This window comes from Myotis yumanensis, unplaced genomic scaffold (assembly GCF_028538775.1).
Source record: "Myotis yumanensis isolate MYYU_CA2020_CCGP unplaced genomic scaffold, mMyoYum1.0.hap1 SCAF_22, whole genome shotgun sequence".
NCBI lineage: Eukaryota > Metazoa > Chordata > Mammalia > Chiroptera > Vespertilionidae > Myotis > Myotis yumanensis.
The window spans coordinates 14,393,558-14,408,997 of NW_027223773.1; the positions used below are offsets into that span (position 1 = coordinate 14,393,558).

The 15,440-nt window shown below is 45.6% G+C and overlaps 1 protein-coding gene across 2 annotated transcripts in view; it reads left to right on the plus strand.

Moving 5' to 3' along the window:
- The window catches only part of CNST (consortin, connexin sorting protein), a 76,472-nt gene that overhangs the window by 24,074 nt on the left and 36,958 nt on the right, over window positions 1–15,440 (plus strand). For both annotated transcript variants that reach the window (XM_070401383.1, XM_070401384.1), the window contains exon 2: window positions 3,509–3,937. In XM_070401383.1, coding sequence (XP_070257484.1) covers window positions 3,559–3,937 — 379 coding nt within the window. In that variant the 5' untranslated portion in view covers window positions 3,509–3,558. The remainder of the gene's footprint in view (window positions 1–3,508; window positions 3,938–15,440) is intronic.

Sequence of the window (15,440 nt, forward strand, 5' to 3'; positions counted from 1 at the left end):
GGCATATTGCAGGCTCAATTCCCGGGGGGCGGGGGGCGGCGGGGGGAGGGGTGCAGGATGCAGCTGATCAATGATTCTCTCTCATCATTGATGTTTCTAGCTCTCTCTCCCTCTCCCTTTCTCTCTGAAATCAATACAAATATTTTTTTTAAAAAGTAGTTTACAAAGTTACCTTTTGAGAATTAAACTAATTGTCATTACAAACTAATAGGCAACATGTCTTGAGGCCCAAAGGAAGGAACACCTACGCTACTGGTAATAGTTACTTAAATAGCATATCAGGGTGTCCCCCAAAAAATGTATACACACTTTGAATAATTATAAAGGCAGTGTTTATTGAAATATATTTCATTTTCAAAATGTAATAGAATCTACAGACATAGTGTATTTGCATTTTGGGGGGACACCTGTATATAGCTTTAAATGGTTCTCAACAGGAGAAGGCAGGCCATGTAGGAAATGGTGCATTGTGTGGGCCCAGCACTTCCCAGGGAAAGAGAAGACTTCCAGGAACTTGAACTTGGTCATTAGACGTGTGTCCCCTGCTGTCGGGTGGAGATTAATCACTGGGGCGTACCTCACCAGAGTGAGATATTCTTTCGGTTACAGATTCCTCCCCGTTGTCCGTAGGGCATAATGACAAGAATGTGGCCTCGGGATCAGAACTCGTGCAAATCTCATGCCTAAACGTGCGAGCCGAGTGACTCTTGACAAGATACGGTACTTGTCTCTGCATGGGTACCACAGGGCTAAAACCATCTGTCTGCTAAGGAATCGTGAGGATTGAATGAAAGCACTGATCTGAAGAGTTTCACTCAGGGCCTAGCACGACACTCAGCGAAGCTGTGAATATGATCTGTAATTTTATACCCACCAAGAGCCTTAACCACTAATTTCTCGATACCTGAATCATCTCAGACAGGGTGTGCAGGTTGGATGCTTAAGCATTCCAGGAACGAAATCAGATACCCCGTCACAAACCAGTGCTTCCCAGCATTCTCAAACGGTGCTGGGAGCCTGAGTCCGTCATCAGGAACCTAAGCGTTCCTGGGAGGTCAGGAAGCGCCGTTTCTGAACCCCCCGTAGGGCAGAGGCTGAGACCTGCACGAGTGACCTGCCAGTGTTGAATGCCAACCTGGAGAGTCTGTGCATGTGATGACAGCCTGCTTTCATTCAGCATTTACTGGGAGCCAGGCACCCTGCTATGTGCTCTGCCTGCCCTGTTGTGTCAGCCTCAAAAACGACACTTCAGGGCAGGTTTTAAAATTCTCCTCTCTAATGAGGGAAGTGAAGCTGGAGGTGCTAGGTAACGAGGTCACGCCGTTGTTAATGGCAGAGCCAGGATTTGAGCCTCAGTCTGCCGCTCTCAGCCATCACGCTGCAGCGCAACAGGGTCAGCCCAGGAAGTCCTGGTTTCAGACCCAGTTCCACTTCTCTCCAGGAACGTGATCTGAAGCAAGGGGTTGTTGTCTTTCGGGCCTCAGAGTCTCCATCTGAAGCCCAGAGTGAATGCGGCCCACGTAACGGGCTTATTCGTAGGATTGGGAATAAGGCACGTGAAGTACCCGGCACAGTCTCTAACGCACGGAAGTGACTCGACATGACAGGATGGCTACTATTTGGGGCTCTCTAGACGATTTTCTACTTCCCACTGTCCCCCTTAGCCTGTGACTTCCATGTCACTTGCAGGTAAAAGTAAAACCTTTGTGCTTTTCAACTGCAAATACATGTAGACTATGGCTTGTTTATTTAAATTATAAAATAATCGAGGCAATTACCAGTTTTAAGGTCTGACATTTGTCCTACATAGCCACATCAATTTCACTGTTTTTATTGTGATAAAATGTAAATAACATAAAACATGCCATTTTAACAATTTTTAAGTCTACAATTCTGTGTCATCAATTATACACTGTCATGCATCCATCACCATTCTTGTTTCCAGGTCTTTCCATCACCGTAAACAAAGCCTCTGTTACCATTTAACAGTAACCCCCTCTATTTAAAATTTCTTTTAGTTCTACACTAAGTTATCTAGTCAAATCAAATCATATTACTTTTTACATCACATACCTATCCGTTGAAGATAAGTAGTATATGTTCTAAGGAAGATGATACCAGTCAGATTTAGATATTTTTATGTTTGCCAAACAGTACTGTTATGTCTGAATCAAAGTATTCCAGTTGCAAAATATGTTGAAAGCATATGATACAACCAGGGTAGAGTTGATGATATAGTTTATACTTCCTTTTCATATTTTTAAAGAATTATACTTTACATGTCTAAAGAGTAAGCATTTCTGTTTATTAATTAGAAGAATTTAAAAAGTTCTATTATTGCCTAACCAGTTTGGCTCAGTGAATAGAGCGTCGGCCTGCGGACTGAAAGGTCCCAGGTTCAATTCTGGTCAAGGGCATGTATGTACCTTGGTTGCGGGCACATCCCTAGTAGGAGATGTGCAGGAGGCAGCTGATCGATGTTTCTCTCTCATCAATGTTTCTAACTCTCTATCCCTCTCCCTTCCTCTCTGTAAAAAATCAATAAAATATATTTTTTTAAAAAGTTCTATTATTGAGGGGTGGGTTTTTTTTTCAGAATTACTGGAATATTATATTTTATTCAAACCCAAAATCATATTTGGCATGAAATAAAACTAAATCTGGCTGACACCATTTCCCTTAAAATGTAATGTACTTTTTGATAAGAGTGGATGAAACATGACTGATCAAGGGCTTGTAATCCATTTTGTAGATCTTCAAAATGTTAGCAGGATCCTTGAAACAAATATAAGTTTAAACTAAATAGGCTAGAGTTAATCATGGTGTTGTCTTTTCCATTATTTTTAATTGTATAAAAGGAGTTGGCTAACAATTGTACTTTTTTAGGGCTTATTTTCAGAATGTGAAAGATGTAATGAGAATAGTATAAATATATGCTACCTGAATTTTTCCCCACATGCCTTTTTCAATTTATTTTAAATAGATATAAACGTTTTCATTTGCAAATATTGCTGGTGTTTGGCCAGACAAGGACTTAATCAACTAACTTTCACTTGTCCGGTTAAGTATCCAGTTATAGCATGAGTGGTCGATTTTAGCAGATAACCTCATCTTACCAATAATTTCTTTCATTGAGGCAGCAGTCCCAACATGATGCACATTAGAATGTCCTAGAGAACTAAAACTACACCATCTCTGGGCTTGAGCCACTGAGACTCTGGTTTGACAGATTTACGATAGACTTTACTCCCGTGTTTATTTGTAATAAACATCAGCCAGGGTTGAGAACCACTGTGTCCAAACGAGACGGGGGGGGGGGGGGGGGGGGGGGGGGGGGGCGGGGGGGGCGGTCCTGGGGTGGGACTGTGAGAGGGGGCGGGAGTGAGCGCCAGGCATTTCCCACGCCTCCCTGGTTAAGTCAGGCAACCCCAGAGAAGAGGAAAAGGAGGCTCCCTGGTAGATCCAGAATTTAGAAAATAAAGCAGCTTTTCTCTTTTTGTCATTGCAGACATGGAAGGACTTTAATGAAACTCACAGGACTCCACAAAAGATGCTCTAATGGATGACAGTGAACCGCCTGCAGGTAAACTTCAGATAGAACCACAAGATGGGCATCATCCCGGTGGCGGTGTGGAAAGTGTAGGGTCCCGCTTGCCTTCTGCATCGGACGAAAATGAAAATCGCCTTGACGGGTGTGGGCATGACCGCCTGATCAGCAGTGACGGTGCCATGGGCAACCCTGCAGCGTCCGAGCAGGACAGTCTCAACAACAATGCAGGCTGCACACCCAGCTGTGAGGCCGCTGCCAGTGAGACCTCAGAAAACACTGCTTGTGAAGGCCCCGGGGATGGACAGGACTTCTCGGCAAAGGACGAAAACTTACCTGGAAAGAGAAGCCCAAGAACCAAGACAGGCACGGCCAGGAAGATCCCACCAGGTACTGTTTTTAATTACTGCCTGTGCCACTCCCTGAAAACACATCTTCTTCCCGCCCACACTGTCGGCCCTGCATCTCGCTTGTCCTCTCTCAGTATAGTCCGGAGCTAGTTCTGCAGGCACACAAACAGACCCCGCAGCGTCCCACCCTGTGGGTGTGCCATCCTTTGTTTAACCATTTCTTGATGGCTACTCCCAGTGTGCTCTGTAATAAATGTGCTGAAATTGACATTCTTTATACATGTTTTCACACTAGATACTTTAAATACAGGGTATCCCCCAAAAACTGTATGCACACTTTGAATAATTATTAATCCCAATGTGTTAAATCTGAAAAGCAAGAAACATCAATTGATCTAAAAATATTAAAGTGTGTATACATTTGGGGGTGGGGAGAGAGATGCCCTGAATATAGAGTCCTCTTCCTTTATAAATTAGACCCTTTTCTGCCAAAATTAGTCTCAAAAATTTCCTTCTGTCATCACTGTGGCTTTGATCTCTAACCTGTGAGTTTATGTGCTTGTATAGTCTTACTCTCTATAGAATCTTTCCAACTCACTCAGTGGGTGAATGTACACAGTAACATACAATGTTGAATAAGACATCAAGCTTTAATTATATATAGTCACTTTGGTTACAAAGTAATTCAGAGCATAACTTATTGGGCATGTGGTTTGGTGATTAAAATGTGGAAGTAGGGACTATTTTGCCTGGATGACAGGGCAGCCCTGGGAAAAGGCAGCCTCTGGCTATTTTGTATCGGAAGTGGGAGGGGGGGTGGCTGGAGGGTTCTGGGGCATCCCCCACTGGGACTCCTTGGTCAGCGCCACTCCCAGGCCAGCCGCCTACATCCGGCTCTCCTGCGCGGAGTGCACTGCCTTCTCTCACCTGCTGCTCTCTTCTGCGTCTGTGGCTGATTTGCCATAGTCTGTTTTTTATTGGTTTTTTTGTTTGTTTTTAATATATTTTATTGATTTTTTATAGAGAGGAAAGGAGAGGGATAGAGAGTTAGAAACATCGATGAGAGATAGATCAGCTGCCTCCTGCACATCCCTACTGGGGATGTGTCTGCAACCAAGGTACATGCCCTTGACCAGAATCGAACCTGGGACCCTTCAGTCCGTAGGCTCTATCCACTGAGCCAAGCCAGTTAGGGCCAGTATTTTTTAATTTGGAGTAAAAGATGAAATTTTTTAGTTTCTACAAATCAATCCTTATTTATTCTATAAGGTAACTTGATAACTTTTTAATGCAGCTCATAATTTGACTTTCCAGTTAATTGATCCCTTTGTCTTTGCTTTTCCTTAGTAGTCTCAAAGCAAATTAAAATAAATTTGGTAAGCAATATGAAAGCGTTTTCTTACAAGACCTACATTAGCTATGATAGATACAGTACTACTTATATAAATTGATTTATTCTTCATAATTCAAGGGCAGCTTGACTGTGCCTCTCTAATCCAATCTTGTGATATTTTTAAGAACTGAGATCTAGTTGCATATGTATCAGGGTCAGTCATAGCTTCACGATTATGACTCCTTTTACGGTATTCCTCCCTTCCATGGCCTTATTCCAGTTTTCCTAGGTGGGATTGTATAATTTAAAGTTGCTTAGTACTTACTACCAGTGAGAAGGTATGAGTAGAATTACTACCCCCTAATGCACTTGAAATAATATGTTCATAAAACCTGGGAATAGTCTTTATAAAGATTATTCTAAGCTTATTTTTTGCATCTAATATAAAATGAGTATAGGAGTGTAAGAAGCCGAATTAAGAGTTGTAAAACCTAAGTTGAATCTTACTTCAGGTTCTAGGTCCCTTGGTGAGACCTATTTGCTCTGCACTTCACTTTCCTCCTTTGTATAATGATGATGTTCATATATGTGTATCTACAAAATGCCTTTCTGAGCAGTGAGTAGATTTCTGAATAGAAATGGTATGTCTACACTCGGTTAAAGTTTGGTGATTTACCTCTGGATTATCTGTAGAGTTTTTACATGTAAAGGGTACGTTTTCATTTGTACTTTACGTTTTCTTAAAGGAAGGTAAGTCTAGGTGGGCAAAAGAATGTTAAACTGAATGAAAAGCTATTTTTGAGGGTAGAATTATCCCTTTCTGACCCGAAAGGGGCCTAAGGTGGGAAGCTTTAGGACTACCTGGGCGCTTGCCTGTTTACCCTGAGATCCCTGAGGCCCGTGCTCTCAGTCCGTGTCCAGTCACAGTCTCGGTGACGGTTTCTCCCTACGACTCTCGTCAGCCTGTTCCTCCCCGTCTCCACCACACGGTCCCGGTTCGGCAGCAGTGGCTTTAGCTGGAGTCCTGCCCGGGACCCTGCGTGTGTCTCCCGCCCTGCCTCTCCCTAAGCCCCTCTGTGTGGGAACTAACACTGCAGGCACTCATGCTGGGCAGGGCACACGTACTCTCCTCTTTACTGGGAAATCTCAACCTCCCAAACAAGTACAGCTCCAACATTTTACAGGCGAGTATTTTTCTAATAACAGAATAGCTTCTAAAATGTGAAATGATACCTGAAATGTGACTTTCAGTCCCAAACCAGGAATAAGCTGCTTGTCGGTAAGTGCTCTTTCAGTACTTTTTAAGAAACATACATTAAGGTAAACTCACTCCTATGCTCCCTGACCTAGCTTAATTTATAGTACTTTTTTATGTACCCCAAGGCTAGTACTGTTAAAAAAAAAAAATAGAGCAATAGTATTACGATACATGATTATTTATCGATTTCCTGGAGGCAGCATTTCTATAAACCTGCTAAACCTTGAACTTGGCCTCATCTAAGTCCAATTGTCATTATGGTGAGGGCTTATTTTTTCTTTTTTCTTTTTTAAATATATTTTATTGATTTTTTACAGAGAGGAAGGGAGAGGGATAGAGAGTTAGAAACATCGATGAGAGAGAAACATCGATCAGCTGCCTCCTGCACACCCCCTACTGGGGATGTGCCTGCAACAGAGGTACATGCCCTTGACTGGAACCGAACCCGGGACCCTTCAGTCCCCAGGCCATCGCTCTATCCACTGAGCCAAACCGGCCAGGGCAGGGCTTATTTTTTCTTTAAGAGAATTTAATCCCCTTGATTAGTCAACTAAGCAGGGTAACAGGCTGCGTTACAACAAGTTTTCGCTGGCATTGTTTTAGGTAAATAATATTTCAAAAATTAATGGAAATGAGCCTATAAATACTTAACAGCCTTGTTGAGATATACTAGTAATTCCCACCTAAATTGTGCAGTACAAGTCAATGATTTGTAGCTATTCAATAGCTGTGCAGCCATTACCACAATCAATTTACACAGAAACCCCATGCCTATTAGAGTTGCTCTCCCTTTCCTCCTTGGCCGTCCCAGCTCTAGGCAACCACTCACCCACTTTCTTTCTCTATAGACTTGCCTGCTCTGGGCATTTCACATAAATGGAATCGTACAATGGATGGTCCTTTATGACTGGTTTCTTTCACTTAGCACAATATTCTCGGGACTCACTCATGTTGTAGCATGTGTCAGTACTTTGTTCCTCCCGAGGTCAAATAATACTCCATTGCATGGGTGTCTCACATTTCATGTACCTGTTTGTCAGCTGCTGGGTATTCTGGCTGTTTCTACTTGTTTTTTTAAAATATGTTTTTATTGATTTCAAAGAGGGAGAGAGAGATAGAAACATCAATGATGAGAGGGAATCATTGAGTGGCTGCCTCCTGCATGCCCCACACTGGGAATCTAGCCCGCCACCTGGGCATGCACCCTGACCGGGAATCAAACTGAGACCTCCTGGTTCATAGGTCGATGTTCAGCCTCTGAACCACGCCAGCCGGGCTGTTTCTACTTTTTAACTGTTATGAATAATGCTCCTATGAACATTTGCATACAGGTTTTTGTGTGGACATATGTTTTCCTTTTGAGGGGTTTTATATGCACAGGAGTGGAATTACTGGATCATAAAGTAACTGTTTAACTTTTTGAGATTCTGGCAAACTATTTCCTGAAGTGGCTACACCATTTCACACGCTCACCAGCAATATATGAGGGTTATAGTTCCTCCACATTTCACCAGGACTTGGTAATATCTGACTCTTTTTATTAAAGCCAGAGTTGTTTTTACTTAGAAGTAATTCACATGCCATAAATTCACCTTTTCATAAAGTGGTTTTGGTACATTCAAAGTTGTATAACCACCTAATTCTAGAACATTTTATTCCCCCCAAAAAAGAAACTCCCCATTTTCCCCTGTCAACAACTGGGGCCATAAATTCACCTTTTCATAAAGTGGTTTTAGTACATTCAAAGTTGTATAACCACCTAATTCTAGAACATTTTATTCCCCCCAAAAAAGAAACTCCCCATTTTCCCCTGTCAACAACTGGGGCATAAATTTCGAATAGTTGTGAGATACAAGTTTAGATGAAGTTTCTGATGGTTGCCATAACAACTTCAGTTATTTACTCAGCCAGTCGCCATAGTTTCTAAACATTTGACAAAACAGCTCAGCAACTGGCAGGAAGCCAGAGGCGGCAGCAGATGCACATTGAGAAAGACCCTTCCAGACGGACTTTGCCACCCTGCAGTGCCCAGACTTGTTCCACTGGAGGCCTTCACAGCGTGGCCTCTGGGAGGTGACAGAGAGGCCCGAGAGCTGGGAAAACAGCTCTCGAGATGGTCTGTGTCCTGCAGTCAGGCTGTGCAGGTAGAACAAAGACTTGGGTTTTGAATGTTGGCTCTGCCTGTTCCTGTGTGACCCTAGAAAAGCAGTACCTCTGTTCCCGGAGCCTCCTGCCTTGTCTGTGGCAGGGCTGATCCTACCTGTCTTGTCCTTGAAGTGAGCAATCCTGAATGTCAAGCACCTGTGAAGTCCCCAGCGTAAAGTAGGGGCTTCTAACTGGCAGCTGTCGTTGTGTGTGTCACCCGGTGAGTTGTAAGTGACATGAGTAGGAGCAGCATTCAGCAAAATCAAGACATTTGTTTAATTTGACTCTAAATCCATCTCACCTCTTTTGTCCGTATGTTTCTTCTGGGATCTTGGTAACACTCTCTTTCTAGATTCACCTATCCCTGCCCCTCTCCCCCCTAATGCCTGCTGGCATGTTGACTGGCATGGATCCTGAAGGCACATTTGCATTTTACATATCTGGCTTTGACCATGGAACCTTTTATTGAAAAGAGCCTGGAGCGTATTCTAGAAGTGCTTTCTCAGATGCACTGTGTATTTACACAATCTAAATATTGAGTACAGGGTACTCAGACTTAGTGTATCCCAACTCACTGAGCCTTTCATGTGGGAGACGAAAATAAATAATGGTCTTTGAGTTCAAGACAGTGTGGCTGGAGGCAGAGCGCTTAATGACGAAGGTCAGCTTATAGATGGGTGTGCCGTGGACATTACGAAACTTAATGTTCAGCCATTAATTTACGAGGAGCCAGGGTGAGAGCAGTCAGGTCACTTTCCTTAGGTCACAGGGCAGTTTGCCTGCAGCCGGCGCTCTAACCACAGACCTTTGCCGCTGTGCTGAAGGCTGAGCCACCGCCTGAGGGCAAAGGAGGGTCACGTGCCACACATGCCACATGGAGCAATGGTGAGTGTGCCCTGGTTACGTGAGATGCCCTTTGACCCCACATCAGGTCCCAAGGAAGTTGGCTAATTTTCAGATTTATCTCACTCATAATACTAGTTCCGGGAAAGGAGGGAATGTTTCCCTTTAACCACTTACACGCATTTAGCCAAGGATTGCAGATATTTAAATGGTGAGCACTCCTCTATTTTCATGAGACTAAGTAGGAGCTTAGGGGTGACGTGGGGGACAGAGGAGTAAGCCGCAGAGGAACTACATGAACCATGTATCAACATTTATTTCTGCTCCCTCCTCCAAAAGTATGGGCAAGCTGTGCATCAGCATGAGCGAGGAAGATGGATTGAGGAATTCAGGATGCAGTGGCTCAAGGAATCATAACCTGAAATCACAGACAGAAAGGCATTCAGTTCTGTTTTTTATTGCAGTAAAATATGTACATAAATGTGCCAGGTTAAGTGTACAGTTCAGTGGTATTAATTACATGTTGTATAACCATCACCACTATCTATTTCCAGAGTTTTTATCACCCTGAACAGACTCTGTCAGCATTAAGCAATAACTCCCCATCCTTCCGCCCCTTGCACCCAGTAACCTCTGTTCTATTTTCCGTCTCTGTGAATGTGCCTGTTCTAGATACTTCATGTAAGTGGAAGCATATCAGACTTGTCCTTTGGCGACTGGCTTTTTCACTTAGCGCAGTGCCTTCAGGACCATCCGTGTTGCAGCATGCATTCCATTGTATGAACATGCCACCTTCTGTATGTCCAGTCATCTGTTGATGGATATTCAGGTTGTTTCCACCTTTCAGCTGAATGTGAATACTGCTGCTGTGAATATTGGCATATGTGTATCTGTTTGACTGTGTGTATACCTGGAAATAAGCATGTTTGGTGTGTATGTAATGGAATTGCTGGGTCAATGCAGTAGTTGAACATGCGCTGGAAGAGGAGAGGAACGGCAGTTAGTGCTCAGTGGGTACAGAGCTTCTGTTTGGAGTTAGAAAGAGTCTGGAAATGGATCGTGGTGAGGACTGCACAGCATCAGTGTCGTTAATGTCACTGAATTGTACACTTCAAAATGATTGAAATGGTTAGGTTTTATGTTGTGTTTTAAAAATCATCATAAAAATTGATAAGAGTTTCAAACTCAGTGATAAGGACACAGAGAACTAAGTTGATTATAGCTTACTGAGTCTTAAAGCAAAAGCTCCTGCGCATTTATTGAGCACTTTCTGTATACCAGCCACTGTGACACATGTTTTCTATGAAGTATCATATTTAATGTTCTCCACAGCCTTATTATTTGTGGCCTTGCACTGGTGCGTGCACATCTGAAGAAGCAGTGTTTACAGAATGGCTTCGGCAGGGAAAGTCTTTCTCCAGTCAGCCTGCCCAGAGGTTCTGGCTGGGCCATTGGTGGTGCTCATGGGCTGCCTTGCTGCTAGACTCCTTAGATGGGCAAGTCTGGTGCCTGGGTCAGTAGGTATGGAGGCTTGGTGCGTTGATCCACAGTGGCCAGCTTGGTGCCTAGGTCTACTGGGGCAGGCCCAGTGCCTGATCCTACATTGGGACTTGGATCTGTGTGGGAGAGCCTGGAGCTGGGTCCTTGATGGCCAACCAGGTTTTGGGGACCATGGGGTGGGGCTGATGAATTGGTCCATGAGGGTCCACCTGGAGCTGGAGTGAGCTTGGAGCATGGGGCCATGATCGCCGGCCTGGATGCTGCAGGGCTCGGCCTGGCCCTGAGGAAGGCAAGGAGCCAGACTCTGTCAGAGCTCTCCTGCAGGCTGGGGCCATGGGGGTCACCCTGTCTACATTTCTTAAATACCGGAATCACCATGGAGATTTTGAATGTTTGAGATGGTCAGATCTAGGAGGGACCTGAGATCTCATCTAGGCAATCCCTTTATCTTAAAGAGGAGGAAGCTATACTATCTATATATATAAAAGCCTAAGTGTCTGTCTGACCATCCAACCAGTAGCTATGATGTGCACTGACCACCAGAGGGCAGATGCTCAACACAGGAGCTGCCAAGACACACATTGGCCAATTAAAAATAAACGGCACCACTGACCTGGTGCTGACAAACTAACACTCAGCTTCCCCCAAGTGGGACACAGGCCCCACGACACCCCACCAAATTGCAGCCAACGCTGCCAAGATCCCATGGTGCAAAATGCAGCCCCCAGCCCAGCCCAGAAACGGTTGCTGTGGGCACTGGGTAATGATGCCACATAGCAACGCCCAGCTTCCTCTCCCTAGCGACTAGCATCCTTTGAGTTTCTTCAGTCCAGGAACCCAACATGCTTTATATCCAGGTGCAGGCATTTCACAGTTTAACCAAATGTTTGTGAAGCCTTTTCCCATGCCTCATCTCATTTGATCCTCACAGAAGTCCTAGAGTAGATAGGAGACTTGATAGAATCCTATTTTCTTTTCATTAGCAAAATGCGAATAGTGATATTAAAATATTTCTTCTAATTAATTTCCTTTCAATGTGCGCTAATCCATGCATCGGGACACTAGTAGAGAATAAAAAGTCTACTCCAAGGTCACTTAGAAAATAGTGACAGATCTGAAGCCTCTCGCTCGGATTCCAGTGCTGTTTGATCTACCCTACTCTGTCCCAGCAAGGAATGTTATCTCAACAGATAGGGTGATTTTATCTGTCATCTCTGACGCTCATGATCGTCAAGCCCTGATAGGTAATTCTTTTGTGGTCTGAGTCTTACAAATTTCCCTTTCCTGTTAACCCATCTGGAATGACCCATCTGAGCTTAGTTCATATTTTTCATCCCCTCCCTACACTTAATGATTAAAGTCCTATATTCTTTCTAATTGTTCACATCAGCCTTTGTTGCTCTTGGAATCCTTAGATTTCTGTATGCTTTTGGAACTTCTGTCGGTTATTCCTCTTAAAATTTCTTTTGTTGCTACATAATTTTATATTTGTATTGATTTCAAAGAGGAAGGGAGAGAGAGAGAGAGATAGAAACATCAATGATGAGAGAGAATCATTGATCGGCTGCCTCCTGCACACCCCTTACTGGGGATGGAGCCCGCAACCCAGGCATGTGCACTGACCAGGAATCGAACCATGACCTCCTGGTTCATACCACTGAGCCATTCCGGCCGAGCACTACATAATTTTATTTACTAATACATTGCTTATTTATAAATTGTACTTATGTGTAAGTACAATTATTAATTATTAAAATAACTTAGAGACAAAATAGATTTAGCAGGAATCATGACCATTATGAATCTACTAGTGTTCAGAGCACAGATTCATGCACATTGAAAGTAAATTAATTAGAAGAAATATTTTAATATTGCTATTCGCCCTTTCTCTATAATAGAAGTGTCAACCAAATTCATGATCGACAATGACAGATGGAAACACATGTGTGATTGGTGCCAGTGAGAGCTTTATATGTATGGTGCATGCACGAGTCAACTTAGCCTTTTATAGATATAGCATAAACTTGCTTAATTAGACCTGCTTTCTGATTTAGCTAAACTTTGTCCAGCCCAGTGAAGCACCCCAACTTCTCTTTCAGGTAATTGTCAGCAACACAGCAGTAAATATCAACATGAAGCAGATTATTATTGTAAATCACACAAGGAGAACAAAGGGTAAAAAATTTAACTGCAGCAGTGTTTGACTATATTCTGCACAGTGAGAAAACCTGAAGTTATTTTCAAGTTCCACCATTTCTTTCTTCTTTTCAGTAGGGTCAAGTTTCAAAACTTTCTAAATCTCCGTTTTCTGGCTAATTAAAAGAAAATAGGATTCTGCCGAGTCTCCTATCTATCTGCTCCAGGACTTCTGTGAGGATCAAATGAGATGAGGCATGGGAAAATGCTTCACAGACATTTGGTTAAAGTGTAAAATCTTTGCACCTGGCTATAAAACAATTCGGGTTCCTGGGCTGAAGAAACTCCAAGGAGGTTCTGATAAAACGCTAGGGAGAGGAAGCCGAGTGTTGCTACGTGACATCATTACCCCACGCCCACAGTGACTGTTTCCAGGCTGGGCTGGGCTATGGGCCACATTTTGTGCCATGGAGTCTTGGCAGTGTTGGCTACGATTTGGTGGGGTGTCGCTCCGGGTGGTGGCGGGGCCTGTGACCCACTTGGGGGAAGCCACGTGTTGGTTTGTCGGCGCCAGGTCTCCGGTGCTGTTTCTTTTTAAATGGCCAGTGAGCATCATGGCAGCTCCTGTGTTGAGCGTCTGCCCCCTGGTGGTCAGTGTACATCATAGGTACCAGTCGGACAGTCAGGTGGACACTTACGCTTTTATATATATAGAGTAGAGGCCCGGTGCACAAAAATTTGTGCACTCGGTGGGGAGGGGGGCACCTCAGCCCGGCCTGTGCCCTCTCGCAGTCTGGGACCCCTCGGGAGATAACAACCTGCTGGCTTAGGCCTGCTCCTGGGTGGCAGAGGGCAGGCCCAATCCCTAGGTGCAGCCCCTGGTCGGGCTCAGCGCAGGGCTGATTGGGGAGTTGGGGCGCCGCCCCCTGTCATGCACAGAGCAGGGCGGATGGGGAGGTTGCGATGCCACCCCTAGTCATGCTCAGGGTAGGGCCGATTGGGGGGTTGGGGCACCGCCCCCTGTCACACTCAAGGCAGGGTCGATAGGGAGGTTGCGGCGCCACCCCGTCATGCACAGAGCAGGGTGGATCAGGGGGTTGTGGTGCCATCCCTGTCACATACAGAGCCGGCCGATCAGGGGGTTGGGGCACTGCCCCCTGTCACGCACAGAGCAGGGCCCATCAGTGGGGTTGGGCCTCCGTACCCTGTCACACACAGAGCAGGGCCAATCAGGGGGTTGAGGAGCTCCCCCCTGTCACTCACAGAGTAGGGCCAATAGGGAAGTTGGGGCACCGCCCCCTGTCACACACAGAGCAGGGCAGATCAGGGGATTGGGGCGCCGCCCTGTATCACCCACAGTGGAGGGCCAATCAGGGGGTTGGGGCACTGCCACTGTCACACTCAGGGCAGGGCCGATGGGGAGGTTATGGCTCTACCCCATCACACACAGAGCAGGGCCCGTGGGGCGGGGTTGGGGCGCCACACCCTGTCACACACAGAGCAGGGCCGATCAGGGGGTTGGGGCACCGCACCCTGTCACACAAAGAGCCGCAGGGTGATCAGGGGGTTGGGGCACTTTTCCCTGTCAGGTACAGAGCAGGGCAGATAGGGAGGTTGTGGCCCCACCCCTGTCACACACAGAGCCGCAGGGCGATCAGGGGGTTTGGTCGCTGCCCCCTGTCACGCTGCTCCAGGGGCCAGGAGGCCTCGTGGCTCCACTGATCCCGGTGCTGGGAGGCCTTGCTGCTCCGCTGATCCCAGTGCTGTGAGGCCTCGCTGCTCCGCTGATCCCGGTGCTGGGAGGCATATTACCCTTTTACTATATAGGATAGAGGCCTGGTGCACGGGTGGGGGCCGGCTGGTTTGCCCTGAAGGGTGTCCTGGATCAGGGTGGGGGTCCCCACTGGGGTGCCTGGCCAGCCTGGGTGAGGGGATGATGGCTGTTTGCAGCTGGTCACACCCCTTCAGGGTGGGGGTCCCCACTGGGGTGCCTGGCCAGTCTGGGTGAGGGGCTGAGGGCCGTTTTCAGGCTGGCGGGTAACTGACGCTCCCAACCTGTCCTTTTTTTCTTTTTTCTTTTTATATTCTGGGCCAGCTTTAGCTCTGAGGCTTGGCTCCAGCTCTGAGGCCTCGGCTGCTGAAAGCAGGTATCTGGTTTGTTTGGGTTCTATAATTGTAACACTGTTGCGGTCCTGCTCACTCCAGCTCTGAGACCTCGGCTGCTGAAAGCAGGGATCTGCGTTCTATAATTGAAACAATGTTGCGGTCCTGCTGGCTGAAGCCCAGCTGGCTGAAAGCAGGTTTCTGTGGTTTTGTTTAGCTTCTATA